The 16,883-nt window shown below is 60.1% G+C and overlaps 1 protein-coding gene and 1 long non-coding RNA gene across 3 annotated transcripts in view; one reads left to right on the plus strand and one right to left on the minus strand.

Moving 5' to 3' along the window:
• The window catches only part of NTN1 (netrin 1), a 207,820-nt gene that overhangs the window by 186,226 nt on the left and 4,711 nt on the right, over positions 1-16,883 (plus strand). For both annotated transcript variants that reach the window (XM_070479086.1, XM_070479087.1), the window contains exon 6: positions 3,539-3,613. In XM_070479086.1, the coding sequence (XP_070335187.1) occupies positions 3,539-3,613 (75 nt within the window). The remainder of the gene's footprint in view (positions 1-3,538; positions 3,614-16,883) is intronic.
• Positions 9,025-15,089, minus strand: LOC110144179 (uncharacterized). Its single transcript, XR_002315821.2, has 2 exons — positions 14,352-15,089; positions 9,025-9,181 (listed from the first exon to the last, which is right to left on the minus strand). It is a non-coding gene; the product is annotated as an uncharacterized lncRNA (long non-coding RNA).

Below are 16,883 nucleotides of genomic sequence, written 5' to 3' on the forward strand. Positions count from 1 at the left end.
TTGCATACAGTTCTAACAAGCTTGGTCTTTCTGCTTTCCTAGCTCACAGCCAAATCAGAATCAGCAAATCTGTAGGGAGTAGCGGACATGTGGGGGCTACCTTGGTGGCTCAGTGGCAAAGAACTCACCTGCCAATGCAGGAGACGTGAGTTTGATCCCTGAGTCGGAAAGATCCCGTGGAGAAGGAGATGGCAACCCACACCAGTATTCTTGGCTGGAAAATCCCATGGACAGAGGAGCCTGGCAGGCTGTAGTCCATGGGGTCACAAAAGGATGAGACACGACTTAGGAACTGAACAACAGTAACGAGGGTACTTTGACAACGACAAGCACACTGACCTGATGAGAATTTCTGGCTGACAGAAAGGAAAGACATGTGATCCACAAAAAATAAACAACAGCAAACCAGATACAGCTATAAATCTGCACATGTTGAGGCTGGCACCATTTCCTATAAGGGCATAGTGGCTCGATGTGGTCCTCTGACTCTGGTTTGAGTCAACAGTCACTCCTCTGAGCCTTTCCTCTTCCAGCCTGGGTCCTCCTTACAAGTCTTGAGTGCAGAGGCCCTGTCCCACCTCCCACAGCTGTGGACGGTTCAGACTGTGGTTCTAACACTGACTTCACATTGGTCTTACCTGGGGAACTTTAAAAATCTGGACACGCAGGTTATCCTTTAAGCCAGTGAAATCAGAATGTCTTGGGGGGAACCCAGGCATCAGTGTTTTCCTAAAGCTTCTGGGCCATTCCACTGTGTAGCCAGGTAGGGAACCAGGCTGTTAGAATCACAGGCGGGGCTGAGAGCAGTGCCGCATGCCTGGTTAGTGCCGGTGGGTGGCTGTGGTTATTGGGTGACGGACTTTTGATGTTCACGAGGGTGGCTGTGATTGGTCTCATGGGGTCCAGAGCTGGATCTAATCAGGCAGTAATGGATGCCACACACTTCAAGAACAGCCTCTGGCCCAGGTGGGTACTTGGCTATGAAGAGAAGAGCTGTAGATGCTGCCAGGAGGGAGCAAAGGGAGGAAGGGAAGCTGGAGGTGCCCGGCCAGGTCATCCCAGGGGCCACCTGCCCTCCTGCCTGCAGTGCAGGGCGCACTTGGAATCAGCACCATGGTGCCTTGCTGAACTCAACTGTCTTGCCTGTAGAATGAGAGTCATGGTCTCTCCCTCGAGGGACTGCCCAGAGGCTCGGAGGAGCTGGTGTGCTGTCAGGGGCTGCCTCCAGGGCCATGATGGGAGTTGGGGGTCTGGGGGCTGCTGAGATTCCACCCTACAGAGGAGGCATGGCAGGTGGTTGACCAGAATGCAAGTACTGATGATGTGGGCCAAAAAAATAATAATGAAAAAGCGATGAGTGGGTTCAAGGCCATCCATGCAGTGACGTCATCAGCACTGCTGGCAATTCAGTTCTTTCCCGAGTGGAGCAAGCAGGCGGGGATTCTAGCCAGCTCGCTGGAAACGCAAGCTACTTGTGCCTGACCTGGGTTCAGCCCCAGCAGTGGCTTTGCCGTGAGCATCACCTGCCCCTGAGTTGGCAGAGACGTGGCCAAGAGTGGCTCTTCCCAGCAGTGAGGTGCGGTGCCATGGGGTGGGGGAGGGGGTGTCAGTGGCACTGACTATGGGTTTCGGTCACTGTCACCTTGCATCTCAACGTCCCTGGTGGACTGCAGGCCTCTCTCTCAGGATGCATCACACCCCACCTTCTGAGAGGTCCTGACTCCAGTAGCCACGCAGCCATCAGGTGGCAGGAGGGGCTGACACTGTGGACTCTGGTGCCCCCGGGCAGGGCATGCTGATGGACAGGGGGTGGTCCAAGGACTCGCACCCTGGGGAGCAGGAAGGGCTGTTTTTCTCATTTCCTGAGACTGGTTCCTAATGGGGTGCCCTAATGGCAGGAGGGAGCTGCCAGACCCATGGCTCCCAGGGCAACAGGATAGAACTCTTTCAACTTTAATCAGGAGCCCGAAGGAGGCAACCATCTCCCATGGGACCGAAGTCTGACTCTGGGGTGCTCTCTGAATATTTCTGCAGATCTAGGTGATGGTTTGGGGTGACAGGGGGCCCCAGGAGGTCTGGCCTTGTTGTCCTGTGCTCCCACACAAATCACTCCTTACTCCACCCTGGCCTGGGTTTTCCCCTTTAGAGTGTGAGGGGCTGGCACCTGCTTCTGGAGCAGTCGTGTGTGTTTCCCCTTCACCTTTCTAGTCCCCTCGCCAGGACACACACCCAGCCCAATTCCAGCGAGTACAGTGACCTTCCATCTCAGACCCAAGTTCAAGGCCCAGCCTTGACTTGCTAGCTGTCTGGGATGCACTGGCAGGTGGTCTCTGATACCTAATCTGTAGAATGGGAATAACCCCCACAGCTTGAGTCAAAGAAGGGTTGTGAGAATCCAGTGAGAGCCAGCGTGCTGAGTGGTTGTGCAGGGGGGGCTGGAGTGATGTATTGGGACTCCATGGTGGGCTGGCCATCATGCCAACAGCTGATGTGTGAACACAGATCAGGCAAAAGAACTGTATCACCTTATCTGGTAAAGAATTCGCCTGCAGTGCAGGAGACCCCAGTTCAATTCCTGGGTCGGGAAGATCCCCTAGAAAAGGGATCGGCTACCCACTCCAGTATTCTTGATCTTCCCTGGTGGCTCAGCTGGTAAAGAATTCACCTGCAATGCAGGAGACCTGGGTTCGATCCCTGGGTTGGGAAGATACCCTGGAGAAGGGAACGGCTACCCGCTCCAGTATTCTAGCCTGTAGAATCCCATGGACTGTATAGTCCATGGGGTTGCAGAGTCGGACATGACTGAGCAACTTTGACTTTCACTTCCAACTGAAGAGCTGGTGGAGAGAGGGCCGGGTGGGGCTGGTGTTGGAGGTCTGCCTCTGTTGGGCTGACACAGGCCACCCCCAGGGGAAGCAGGCCCCCCACATCCTGCCTGGCTGACGCTGGGATGCCCCCAAAGTGATACCCTGCAGACACAGGCCCAGCAGCCCTGCCTCTCAGCAGTGGTGGGGCTCATTAGAACTGAACTCTTCTTCGTGGGGCATTTTATTTGCACACTCCAGTAGCGTGGACACCAAAAGGGTTTTCTCCTGCTTCATGGGCTGCTAATTTTCTCTGTGACCTGTATTGTTGGGGCCTGACCCCAGTCAGAGGCTGCTCGCCATGGAAGCTAGCGCCTGACACAGACCCAGGGCGCGGGGCGACAATGAGGCCTCTATCAGCTTTAATCAGGCTCCGGGTGCATCTTAAGAACGGGGGAATTTGTGTGGCGCTCCAAAGCCCTGGGTGGCACAATGCAGGAGCCCGCAGAATCCCCGTGCAGAGGCCAGGGGGGCCAGCAGCGGGTGGGTCAGGCGAGGACCTCTTTGTCCCAGCACTACTGGAGAGGGCCAGACCTGCCCTGAATGGCCGCCGGGGCTGCCTGGCCTGTGGGTATCAGCAGCCCCTGGGTATTTAGGGAGGCGGCCGCCCACCCCGACCGCCAGCCTATTCTTCGCCTAATTAAGTTTTGTCTGTGCTCTCCCGTCTCCTGCAGACTGTGATTCCTACTGCAAGGCCTCCAAAGGGAAGCTGAAGATAAACATGAAAAAATACTGCAAGAAGGACTATGGTGAGTGAGAGCCCTCTTGTCGGGGGAGGGGGAGGGCACTATGTGACCAGTGGGGTGCAGGGGGCCCCGTGTGGGTGTTGGTCCCAGAGTGCCTGTGACCAGCCTGGAGCCAAGGGGGATGGATCTTGTGTCTGGGAATTTCCCAGCTCTTCCTCCTTAGAGGCAGGGGGTGTGTGTGGCCACAGATGTGGGGACTGCATTCTCCCCCTGGCCCTGCATCCTGGCCACTGGGGCTCCTGGGCTTCACTCTCCCCCTGAGGGGCTGTGTGGCTGCAAATCAGTCGCTTTACCTCTCTGGTCTTCGGTGCCCTCATCCGTACTCACGGGCATTCAGCCTGAGGCTCTGTAACTCAAAGAGAAGTCTTCCGGGCATTGGAGAAAGGGGAGAACTCCGTGGTATGTTTAAAATGCCGACTTGAGAGAGTTGACTCCACAAAATGGACCTACCGGGCTGGGTGAAGAATCTGCATTTTAAGCTGCTCACTGGTAATTCTGATGCACCGGAAGTTTGACCAGAGCCTCAGGGATCACGGAGGGCCTTTTCAGTCGAGAGCTGGGGTCTGCACAGACTCTCTGCATTGCAGACCTCAGGCTGTCTTCCCGGGATGAGTATCCCAGCGGCCAGTCTCCCCTGCAGCATCTACCCCAGCGCCCTGGAGGTGGGGGCCTTGCACCTCTCCTTTGTCAGGCGCTCCTCTGCCGCCTTCCGTCAGTTCTGCCCGTGGGAGGGGGACGCCGGCTCCGTGGTTTCTGGTCCCTGAGCTGGCTGGAGGCCTGGGCTGGCCAGACCTCACGGGACTCAGGGTCAAGGCTGACTTCAGGGTGGGTGGGGGCCTGCGGGAGAAAGGGGGCCCCTCACAGCCCCCAGGCAGGTGTCTGCAGATAGCTGAGAGGCAAACAGAAATTCTGAGGAGATGGTCCAGCTGTCTGCTGGCGGAGCTGGGGAGGCCAAAGTGTGGAGGCCAAGGTGTTCGACACTCCGGCAGGAGGTAGCCGCAGCCTGGGCACCCACCCAGGGGCCTGGTCTTTCCAACTCTGGGGCCCTCCTCCTGACCCGGTGGGCCTGGCTATTTTGAGCTGAGGCTGGGTCCCTGCTTCCTGGACCCCAAAGTCCACTCTGCCCATCCCCCTCTGCCTACCTCCCCACTCCAGCTGGGTGTTCCTGGTCTTGCCTGCTCTGTTCCTCAGCGGCCCTGCCCCTTCTAGCACCACCCAGCCGCTTCTGGGGAAGGGTCAGCGACCTGTGTTTTCTACCCATCTTTCCTAGTCTGCCCTGGTCGGTGCCTTGCAAGGGATCTGGGGCGAGTCCAGTTGTGTCTCTGAGCTGTGGTTTCCTTGTCTGTCATGTGGGGGTGATGCCCGACTGTGTCATATGGAAGCACTCAGCATGGGGCCAGGTGCTTGGTGGGCTCCTGGTAAAGAGTGGCTCTGGCTGGTCCCCTGGAAGCCAGGTGGCAGGGCAGGAAGAAGTGGACTGGGGAGGGAACAGTGACCCGGTGCTGAGACCTCGTCCACAACCTGCATGGCGTCCCTCCCAGACCCCAGGGGTTCCGGTAACCTGGCCTGGACACCAGGCCTTCAGGGTCTTATTGGGGCAGATGCTTGAACCAAATGCAAGGTGTCCTTCTTTTATGAGGACAATGGTCAGGACCTTTTAGCAAAGGGAAGAGAAAGGTGAGGCCCAAAGGAACCCTGAGAACTTCTAAAACGTCCTCATTTTATTGTGCACACACATGTGTGTGCGCATATACCCAGGCACATGTGTGCACACAAGTAGGTGCACACACATCCCACACGGAATCCCAGTACATGATTGTACTGGAGCAGCTGGTAGGTTTTGTGTGTCTGTTCCGAAGCGGCCAGGCCCTGGGTCCATAGCAAATTTCTGAAAAAAGCCCCTTTAAAGTACTTGTATCCCAAAGTAACTTTTGTGGGAAAAGCCAACCTTGATTTTGAAAACAAACTTTGGGGTGATTTAAGGATAAAGGGATTGCTGTCTCTGACCCAGGGTGACAGTAGCCACCAGAGGCCCCGGTGGTTTGGGGTGAGGCTTGGGTGACCCCGTGCTCCCAACCCCGAGCTGGCAGCATCTGCTGAGGACGGCAAGGTGGGATGTGGGGAAGGCCCGAGGTCCTGTGGTGTCCCAGACTTAGGGCTGGGGGCCAAGTACGGATGCCCAGGGCCAGAGAGCTAGGGTCACAGGGGAGACCCCCGGCCTGTCACTCCGCCACCCCTTATCTCCCTCCCCCCCAGAGAACAGGAGGAAGGAGCAGCTCGGCCACCTGGGGGAAGGGTGGGTTTGATTTCAGTTTGGAGCATCCTTTGAGCAGACAGATGCTGGGGAGACTTTCTGTGAAGGGTTATCCACCGCCCCTGTTCTATTCCTCCAATGAGAAAATTGGACTTCTGTTTAAAATTACCCAATGGGTCCGTTTTCCACCTGGTTCTCTTGGACTTGTTTTGTTCCCTTCCAACTTCTTTTCCTCCATTGAATTCTGCCTCCCCCATCCCTGATACTTCCGGGGGCACTTTGGCTCCCTCTGACTCTCCTGCCCACCCCTTGGCAGCAGGCAGGCCCCTATCTCTGCAGAACGGGGCCTGGCTCCCTCTTGTTTTGGACCCAGGGGGGCCCTCCCTGAGCCCTGCCTTGGCTGTGCGCCACCCTCCCAACCCTGGGCAACAAGGCCGTGTGTGGGGAGTGGGGACTCAGTCTCTGGACTCCTCTTGCCTTTTGCTCCCTGAGTCAGTCCTCCCTTCCTCGCCCTCGACTTCCGCCTGGATTGTCCGAGGGAAGCTGGTGTTCTAGGTGGGGCCCCAGTCCAGCTGGCTGACTGGCCCAGCAGAGCCCCAGCCTCCCTCCTGCCCCCTCATCACGTTTATCCCCTGGACCCCATCCATCCCAAAACCAAGAAAGTGAAAGTCGCTCAGTTGTGTCCAACTCTTTGTGACCCCATGGACTATACAGTCCATGGAATTCTCCAGGCCAGAATACTGGAGTAGATAGCCATTCTTCAGGGGCTCTTCCCAACCCAGGGATCGAACCCAGGTCTTCCCAGACTTCACCACGGCCACCCCGGCTCCTGGCCCCACACTGCTGCCAGCCCACTGCCCAGGTGTCCACATTTCTGCTGCCGGGCAAGATTTGAGGAGCCACAGAGTCAGGAGAGAAGCGGGGTGCCCCCTCAGGGTGCTGACGAGGTCTGGAGCGTGGTGCCCTCATCCCGCCTTTAAGGTCCTCATCCCCACACTCTGGCCTGGAGGTCCGGACTGGTGCTGCTCCGCCCATCCCCCAAAGGGTCCCCAGCATTGTCCATGACACTCTTGGGGTTACCTGAGAGTTGGGGAGCAGCCCACCCAGCTCGACACCCAGGCCTGTGTGTTCAGGCAGGAGGCAGGACAAGGAAGTGTCCAGAGAGGGGTTGCAGGGGCTTCTGGGGAGGGAGACCCCAGCAGGCGGGGGCGGGGCGCGGACTGGGAGAGGCTTGTGGAGGGCCGAGTGAGTGGTATCCAGGGATGGCTGGGCAGGGGCAGCCGGGCCGCAGCTGCAGGCCTTGCTCCGAGGCCGGGGGCCAGGTCTCCCTCTGGGCTCTGCGCGCCTGGCTGGGTCCCTGGAGGAGGGGTCCCTTCCACACCCGCAGATCTGGGCCAGGTGAGCAGGAGGAGGGGGAACTGACTGGCCTGGAGCAGGGCGGGGGGTGGGGGGTGGCCCAGGAGGGTCAGGGAGGGGGCTGCATAATCCCCACCCCGTCTCTGACTGACACCCCTGTGGGGAGCCAATTAGGAAACGCATTTCCTCCACTTTGCAGCTTTCCAGCTAGGGCGCTGGGATGTTCCAGAAGCTGCTAATTAGAACCTCAGCAGGGTGGGTGGGGTGGGAACCAGTGAAGGGCAGCCCCAGGCCCCCTTCCTCCTCTGAGGCCGGCTCGGGAGATTCTTGACATTGTGCGGCCGGAACACCGGGCTCTGGGTCTCCGCTGACCTGGGCGGTGGCCAGTGTGCAGGCGGCTGGAGCAGTGGCCTGGGCTGGCTGGGGTCCGCTGGTCCTGCCCATGTTCCCAGTGAGAGAGGGCCCAGCAGGTGGGGGTGGGTGCCACACGAAGCAAGCAGGAATTGGGGTCGGCGAGGCCTGAGGGCCAAGCCCCGTGCCTTTCTGGTCTGGAGAAACCCTAGGACCGGAAAGATGGCAGTTCCATTCCCATCTGTAGGTAGGGAAGGGCCACTGGCCACAGAACCTGAGGAAGACTCCACGTTTGCTGTGTGGCTGTGAACCAGGCTGGGCCTCAGTTTCCTGGTCTGGCCAGTGGAGGTGGATGAAGGGATGCGCTGTCCTTCCAGGTATGGCAGGAGGGCGGCCCTGCTGTGCCATCTCCAGGGAACAAGGAGGGGCTCATGGCGCCCACTGTCATCGCTGGCCCCCTGTCCCGGGCCACCTCAGCCCTCTGTTGCCCTCTAGGGGAATCGGCTCACCTTGCAAATGCTGAGAAGGCACTCGTGGGCAGGCTCAGGGTGGGGCAGTTATGCACAAAAATGGGTGTTTTTTATTACTTTCGAGTGTAGTAGCATTTCCCGTCAACTTTTCAGGAAAACCTAGCCGAGAGGGGCCCTTCTTTTGTGTAGAGCGCTCCCAGTGAGTGCGTGGAGATGTGTGCACCCATGAGCATTCACCATGAAGCCTGCATGCGCTCAGCAGCTCCCACATGGGCAGAGCCTGTCCATCCCTTCTGCAGTCACTGGCCCTGTGGCTCATTTACCTGGAAGCCCGGGCTCCAGAACCTCGGTCTGTGGAGACAGGATGGCCGGATGATGTGTCCCTGGGCATTTACTGGGGGGTTGTTGGGAAAGGCCTCCTCGTGACAGTGACTTCAGGCCAAGACACCCCTCAGCTTCTACCCCCCGAGTCACATGGAAGGGGGGCCAGCCTGCCCCTGTCACGCCACCCTCCCCATCCAGTCTAGATCACAGACTCCTTGGCCAGGGTCTAGTCTGCAGTGGGCGTAAGCGGGACCTGGCCCATCCTCCAGAGAGAGGGTGTGGAGGGAAGGCTTCCTGGAGGAGGCAGCCCAGGTAGTCGGTGCTCACTGGGCAAGGCAAGGCTCCCAGGCAGAGGGAGCAAAGTGTCTGAACACAGAGACAGGAGCAGGCTGGGGAGATGGGAGGAGGGGGCACATGGGGGTGCAGGGGCGGAGGCCAGGGAGGCAGGGAGGCTGGTGAGGGTTCATGTCCACGTGCAGAAGCCACTCAGAGGCCACCAGAGAGCCAGCCCCACTCACACTGGCACACAGCGGGCTGCCACCCACCTCTGCTTCCCTGGGATTCAGAGGCGGAGGGAGAGGACAGACAGCCCGTATTCTGAAAGGTGAGATCATCTCACTTTTGCCAGTTCTTGGAAAAATGATTCGTTCCCAGAAATGTCTATTAGTCACCCCCTTTGTTGAAAGACATTTTGGCACCAACGGATGGAAAAATCAGAATGCTTTTCATGAGATGATCGGTCTCGCGCCTTCCTCCCGCCATCCCTCAAGGATGATTTCTGAGGATAACAGCTTGAAGAGGAAGTCCTCTTGGCATCTGTAGGGAGGAACTGGGTTTGTGAGGCTGTGTGTGTGTGTGTGTTTGTGTGTGTGCACACATGTGCTGTCTTATGGGCCTGCAGCAGAGGAGAGCTTGGGGACCTAAGTGGACCCCTCCTCCGCCAAGTATTGATACCTTGTCTCTCCTGGGGCAGCAGAAACCCCAGAGATGAGGCCTTGTCAAGCTGGTGACTGTTCCTCCTCTGCAGGCCCTGGATGGGCACCTCACAGTCTTCATTCTCACCCTGGGTGAGTCCTCAAAAACACCTAAGGAGGGGAAGGCCTTTTCTTCTGGCCGATGGGATGCTAAGACTCAGCAAGATAAGGAGCATGCCCAAGACTGGGGCCCCTGAGGCCTGAGATCTTTATGTGCCCTGCCTGCACCCCCCCATGTCAGGATGCCAAGTCTTTGTCAACAGAATGGGTGCTGCCCCCGCTTGAGGGTCAAGGGCTGGTTCCCCCCATGGGACCCCTGACTCTCTCACTCCTGATAAGCCACAAAGGCGTTTCTGCGGGGGAACAGCAGGAGTGGTCACTGTGGTGCTGGGGTGATTGTCACCATTGGGGGGGGGCTGTTGGAGACGATGGAGCCAAGATGATGGGTGAGGATGTCGGTGATTCTGGCAGAGGCAGGGTGGGTATGACCACTCAGTGGTGGGCTTGGCTGTGTGGCAGAGGAGGGAGGTCACGGGCAGCTCCATGATGGAGGAAGGACGAGACCGAGCTAGCAGTGGAGATGATGCTGGTGGTGGAGGGACTGCAAATGCCCGTGGAGCTGGCGTAGATTAGAGTGGGCGCCTCTACTTAGGCCAGGGATGAGATGAGCGGGGTGATGGGGAGGCCTCGTGAGGGACACGGGGCCTCTTGGCAAATGATGGCCTCTCCCCCTCTTCACACCCCCTGCCCTTCCTCTTCTTGACCTTGGGGTCAGTGGCTGTTCCTGATCAGGGTCAATCCCTTCAAAGGCAGAACATGGGGCAGGTTATCAACCCTGTTCTGGGGGCCAGGTTCCCATGTCTGCAGCAGACTGTGACTTCAGGGCTTGGAGTGGGGGTACAGATGTTAGAGGAGCACCCTGGGGGCTGTCCCCGAGGGTGGTTGGCCGGGTCTGGGTGGCAGCTGGTGGTGATGGCTGGGAGAGACCAGTCCTCTCCACCCTGCCCCAGTACTGTCCCCGCTTGGAGAGTCGGACACAGCCCAGCCAGCAGCACGTGGCATGGAGTGTCAGAGGCTCGCTGACCCTTACCCGGGGCGCGGGTCACTGGCCCCCTGGGGATCCTCCGATTTCCCCAGCCAGATGTGACCTCCCCCCTTGGAGTGCCAGCCCCATATGGAGGCCAGATGTGGAGCTGGGTCGGCATGAGTCAGCCTGAGGTCGCAGAATGCGGGTTGACCACTGGGTTGGGCTGGGCAGGCAGCAGGCCCCAGGGACAACTCAACAAGAAGACCCTGAGCCCGCAGGGCGCTGCACTGGCCGGGGCCTCCTGCCATGTGCCGTGGGGGTGGGAGTGGGCACAGTACTGCCGGCCACAGCAACTCCCCTCCTCACGGACAGGGCCCAGAGCCTAGGCGCCCACTGCAGCCGCCCCCACGGCTGCCACCAGCTGAGGCCTGGCGCTTCCTTTCCTCTGAACATCCTGTTTTTAGGAGGGAGGTGTGGGTAGGGAAGGGCACCTAATGAAAGATGTCTCCTCCCATTTCACAGATGAGGAGACCGAGGGTCAGGGTGGGGGTGGGGAAAGGTGGAGATCTGTCCAAGGTGCCTGGGGACACCAGCCGGCTTCCCCTACAGACAGGCAGCACTTGACTTCTCCCCACTCCCCAGTGACCCGTGTCCAGGCTCACAGAGCGTGTCCCTCCGCCCCCCGCCCCCCAGGCAGGGCTGGGATGGACAGCTCTCCCCAGGGGGGATGGATCTCGTGAGCCTTGACGCCCCCCTTCCCTGGGATCAGAGCCTTGGCACGAGGACCCCAGCACCATTGCTGTTCCTGGGGTCCACCCCCGCCTGCTGCTCTACCTGCTTGTGCGAAGCCCAGGCTGCGATGGGAGGGGGTGCGCCCCGGGGGTGCACACCCTCTGAGCAGCCTGGGTTACCTGCGGGGAGGCAGCTGAGGCCTTAAAAACAGTAGTTTCTCAAAGGCTCCTAAGGGTCACCCCCAGGGTGGGCTCCTCCCCTGGCAAAGCTCTGGTCAGGATCTGCTTTGGTCCCTGTTTCAGGCAACAAGGCCCTTTCTCTGGGTGTCGTTCCACGTTCCGTCCTTCGAGGGTGGTTTGATTTTTAGGAGCTGAGCGAGTGTGGTGTTCACAGGGTGACCAGGGACTCAAGTCCCTGCTGGACGCCCACCCTCCAGGACAGGGCTCTCCACACAGCGTCCTGGGCGTGGCCAGGGGGCAGCCTGGGGTGGGGGCGCTGCTTCGTGCAGTGGGGTTTGCTCGAGGTGACTGTGGCAGGACTGGTGGTGGGGGGCTCTTAGGTGGGCCCCTCTGAGGAGCAGGTAGGCATCTGCAGCCAGGATGTGAGCCCTGAGGCATGGGGACCGACTCTCGTGCCTGCCTCTTCCCCCAGAGGCTGGAGCCCCAGTGATGATGGGAACCGACCTGGGGGACCTTACGGCAGGCAGGGAGCGCCCCACTGTTGCCCTGTGTGTGTGCTGGGTGGGTGGGGCTGCAGCGGCCAGCCTAGGGGGAAGGTGTGGGTGGTGGGGCATCTCCTGAGGCTGTGTGAGGCCCTGGGGGGCAGGGGGCGGGTTTCCGCTGTCCTCCGGATCACACTGACAGCTGGGGCTGTGCTGTGAGGGGGTGGGCTGGGCTGTTACAGTTCCTTCTGATGGGGAGGGGGGCAGCTTTGGGGGGTGTAGGGCCAGGCCCGAGTCCACTGTCCTGCCTGAGCCTCTTGCAGACAAGGGTGGCCAATCTCCTGAGCTCGTCTCACCTGTGGGCTGGGGGTGCCAGGCCGTCTCCCTGGGGATCCGGGCCCCTAGCATCCCCAGAGTCTGGTTTTCTGAACCCAGATCTCCTGATGTCCCCTCCTCCAGGTAGCCCCGGGCAGTCGGCTCACCTCAGGCCCCCGCACCCCTCTCGCTTCCCAAGAACAGAGCCTAAAAGCACTAGGACCTGGCAGGGGAAACTGAGGCCGCCTCTGTGTTGGTCTGAGAGAAAGGGTTGCACTGTTACTTCTGCTGAGGGCAGGGAGGATGGAACCTTCCCTAACCCCAAGCTGGGGGGTCCCCATTTTATTCCAGGTCTGAGGTGGGGCCTTGGTGGGTGTGGCAGGAGGTGGCAGCCCCGGGGTTTTTCTGACCACAGCGCACCTCCAGCCCTCCACCTGTTGGGATGAAAACTGGGGGGGCTGCTGTGACACCCCACCCACACCCCTTCCGCTCGCCCGCCCCTGCCGCAGGTTAGCATCTCCAAGAACAAGGCTGGCCCTGCTTGACTGCTGACCTTCACAGGGCGGGGTGGGGGGAGGTGGTGGTGCTGGGAAACATGTGGTCAGAGCTGTGCTTTATGAGAGCAGCTGCAGCTCCTGACACGCTTTCCATACCGGGAGATTTATGGGGCCGCGTGCTTTTAATGGCTTCTGCGGGGCTGGTGTCCTTCCCCCCTTCGTCCTGGCCGCCGTCTTGGAGGCAGATGGGTCCCGAGCTGGCCTGGCCCATCAGGAGGGCACGGTGGGGTGGGGAAGGCCGGGGCTGACCACCCAAGCCTCCTTGGGAGGGACAGCTGCTGGGAAGCCCCTTGGGACCCCCATCTGAGCAGCCCATAAATCGAGTAGACCTCCAGGAGGCAGGAAGCCTCTGTGCAGAGGTGTCCCAAGCTGGTGAGGAGAGGAGGAGGAAGCGCCCCCCCCACCCAGAGCCACAGCCCCAGGCCCCACCCAGCAGGTCGTCCATCTGGGCTGGGCTGGCACTAACTGTGTGCTCCTCGCTGACCCAGCGGCTGTGCTGGGTCCTAGAACCTGGCCTGCCTGGGGGCTTTGACCCCAGCCAGACATCCCCCGAACCTGTGAGTGGGGGGCGGCAGTCAGCCTAGTGCTGCCTCCTGCCACTGACAGTCCAAGGTGCTGGCAGGGCCAGGTCCTCGGAGGGTCCAGAGCTGACCCATCCTTGGTCTCCAGGGTCAGGGCAGGAGCTGGGGATGGAGCAAGGCTTTGAAGGAACCAGGGGCTGCCTTGGGGTGCACGGTTCCCTTTGGAGGAATACGAGCTTGAGCTCAAGGTGGGACCCAGAGCTCCACTTCTCAGCTCACTGTGGCCGGCCTCGCCCGGACTCTGTGGAGGTGGAGGCCCCGGGGAAGGAGAGCCTCTGGAAGGACATGTGGGGGCCTTGGGCTGAGCCACGAATGGGCCTGGACAAGGCCCCTGGCCTGCCTCCTAGCCCGAGGCCCCATGGCTCGGACCAGCCCGGTGCTGACCCCTGCCTCCCTGGGCTGGTGCTCACTGCTCTGCTCTCCCTCTCAGAGCCACAGCCCGCCCTTGAGGGCCAGGGGCAGGCCTCTACCGAGGGACAGACAGCCATGTGCCCAGTAGCTGGGCGGCAGACTCAGGCCAGCAGGGGAGATTGGCCCTCTTATGCCCTGCCCTGGTGGCTAGGGATGGCTCCTGGTGTGCAAGGCCCTCCCGTGAGCTCTGGAGTTGCTGAGGGGACCCTGTTCCAGCCTGCCTGCAGCTACATCAGCAAAACTCTGGGGCCCTGGGGGTTCGGAGGCCAGAAGACCAGGTGTAGCCTGGCCTCTGGGACCTGGAGGCCGACTCTGCTCTCTCGGGCCGCACTCTTCCCCTGCTTTTCCTGTGGGCACTTGCTCCATCCTGCAGGTCTCCGCTTCCATGGGTCGGGGGGACCTTCTGGAGCAAGCCTCACCTGCGTCTCCTTGGGGGTTCCTCCCTACACCTGAGGCCAGCTGACTGCACAGGAGCAGAGCTGTGGGACCTGTGCAGCTCGCCTGCACTGCGGCCCAGCCTGGGAGCAGGCAGACGCCGGCAGGTGGGGCAGGCTCCTGTTCCAGCCAGTCTGCTTTAGCCACTCCCTTGTTTGTGCTTTGGAGTCCTGCCCCCCACCCCCAGCTCAGTGCCAGGACCCTCCCTCTTTCTTAGGCGTGGGGGGTGTCTTGGCAAGCCTCTTATTACCCTGGCCTGATCTCACCATCTGCCTTTCTGAGGGTCATCTCACCTGTCTCCTTTCTGAATAAGGGGTGGGGGAATCCTCCCTGGAGCCCCTTTTTCTGGCCAGTTTAGGACATCGGCACATGGACGTGGAGCTTAGACGTCCCAGGGGCTGAGGCTAGTTAGCCTGGAGTGAGCGTCATGTGGGTGTAAGGGACACAGCCTTGGGGACCGTGCCCCTCAGTCAGTTCAGTCACTCAGTCATGTCCTTTTTGTGACCTCATGGACTGCAGCATGCCAGGCTTCCCTGTCCATCACCAACTCCTGGAGTTTACTCAAACTCATGTCCATCGAGTCGGTAATGCCATCCAACCATCTCATCTTCTACTGTCCCCTTCTTCTGCCTTCAGTCTTTCCCAGCATCAGGGTCTTTTCCAACGCCTAGTTTTTCCATGCGCCCAGGGTGGACAAGAAGCTGCCCCTGGCCACCGCAACCCCGCCCCCATCCAATTGGGCGGTGCCGTGGGCCCCCAGGGGATGCCGGTTGTTCCTGGCCCCCAGCCAGCAGGGCGTCAGAGGTGGTGGCGGCCCTGCGCTGTCTTGAGTCCCGCACGCTCCCCGAGGGGGCCGAGTTGGTCTGCCTGAGGTCACTGTTTCAATGTGTATTCTGAGTACTTTCAGCCGTGTGTGCACCGCGGGGACTTGGCCTGTGCACTGTGTGTGCAGCCCATACTTGGTGGGCTGTGTAATATGCGGAGGCGTTGCCAAGGGCAGCGGAAATGTGGACTCTGTCCAGCATAATCACATGAATCTACCACCACCCGCCCCTGCCCTGCCCCTGGCCCGTCCCACCTGCTGCCTGGGTACTGCTGGGGTAGGACCAGCGCTTCGTCCCCATCGAGCTGTGTCCACCACCAGGTCCCCCTCCAGGCTGGGGAAACAGGCTGCCCCGGAGAGAGGGGGGTGCAGACCAGGGAAGGTGGGGCAGGGGTCTCCAGGCCTCATCCCTGCAGGTCTGCGGAGAGATGGGCCCCCGGGGCCTGGAGGGCCATCCGGCCCTCCCCTCCCACCTGGCCCTGAGCTGAGGCCCCGGATCCTGAGTCTTCAATTCCAGTGGTTATGAGTTTGCCGGCCCTGCCAGAACAAAGTACCACTGAGGGGCTCAAACAACAGGAATTTGCTTTCTCCCAGTCTTGCCGGTTGGAAGTGCCGGCTCAAGGGGTTGTCGGGAGTGGTTACCCGAGGCTCTCTCCCTGGCTTGGAGGCGGTCGTCTTGTTCTGTCTCCACGTGGTCTTCCCTCCGTGCATTTCTGTGTCCTGATCTCTGTGTCCTCATCTTCTGAGGACACCAGTCATATTGGGTTGGGGCCCACCCTTCGAACTTCCTCTTAACTAACTCTTAAAAGACCTTATCTCCAAATACTGCCACGTTCTGAGTTACTGGGGGTTAGGACTTCAGTGTATTAATTTACCGGCAGGGAGCGATACCCAGTTCAGCTTGTAACACCAGTACGAGCCGGGGTGCCTTCGGCATCATCCTTGTTGAGCCACCTCAGCCCACCCTGGCTGCAGGGTGGGACACCGCGACTGGGCTAGGGGTCTGAGGTCCCGCACAGGCGGCAGCTGCACCCTGGGGGAGGCTCATTCTGCATTCAGCTCAGTCCTGAGGAGAGGAAGCTGGGGCTCCCGGGGATGCTGGGGGCGGCTCCCCTCCTTTGCTTAGCTGAGGGGCACTCAGTTGCCACGGTGACCTCTGTCTGCACAGTCAAACACACACAGCCCAGCCACTGCTCCAGGCTGGAGGGCTCCCCACCCCCTCCTCCGAGTTCACACTGAGTGTTGAGTCCCTTGGTGACGAAAACATGGAAACGGTTGCCATGGCAGCCATTCTTTGGAGCCCTCAGACTGGAGTGCAAAGTTCAGGATGCCCAGGAACAGCTGAAATGAAAATATGGGAAAATCCGCCACTTGCTTCACCCCAGAAGGGTGGGATTCAACGGAGGGCCTGGCCATTCGTGCCCCTTCCCGTCGTCCTGGGCCAAGCGTGGGCACAGAAGGGGCGTGGGGAGGGCCTGGGGAGTAGCCCCCTGAGACCATGAGAGAGGCGGGCCAGCATGGTTAGTGGGCCCAGCGCCCGGAGCTAAGAGGGCAGGTGAGACTGCTTGGCCCCCTTCGGGTGCACGTCTGCGTGGCTCCTGGAGCCCCTGAGCCCACCCTGTCTTGGTGTCTTCACCTGTAGAGACAAGCCCCTTTCTCAGGAGGGCTCAGGTCTACACAGCTGCTAGGAGAACCTTCAGCCTGACCAGGGGCGGAGGGGAAGGTGCCAGGTTCTGACCGTGGGGATGGAGGAGGAGTGCAAGTTTCCTTTGGCTGGAGGCTAGTACAGCGTAGACTTCTGCACTTAGCCCCTGGAACGGCATGTGTCCCCTACACCCAGAATAGGCCTTGTGGGGGTTCTGGTGACTTGAGATAACCACCCAAAGGGCCCTGCAGTCAGCGTTGTTTGGGAAACCCACGGCTGTGCCGGCACACACAATTTGTAGATTAAAGGCTCTGAAAAGTCCCGCAGTAAGAAAACTTTTTGACTTTAACCCACTAT

The sequence above is a fragment of the Odocoileus virginianus genome, chromosome 17 (assembly GCF_023699985.2).
Source record: "Odocoileus virginianus isolate 20LAN1187 ecotype Illinois chromosome 17, Ovbor_1.2, whole genome shotgun sequence".
NCBI classification, from domain to species: Eukaryota; Metazoa; Chordata; class Mammalia; order Artiodactyla; family Cervidae; genus Odocoileus; species Odocoileus virginianus.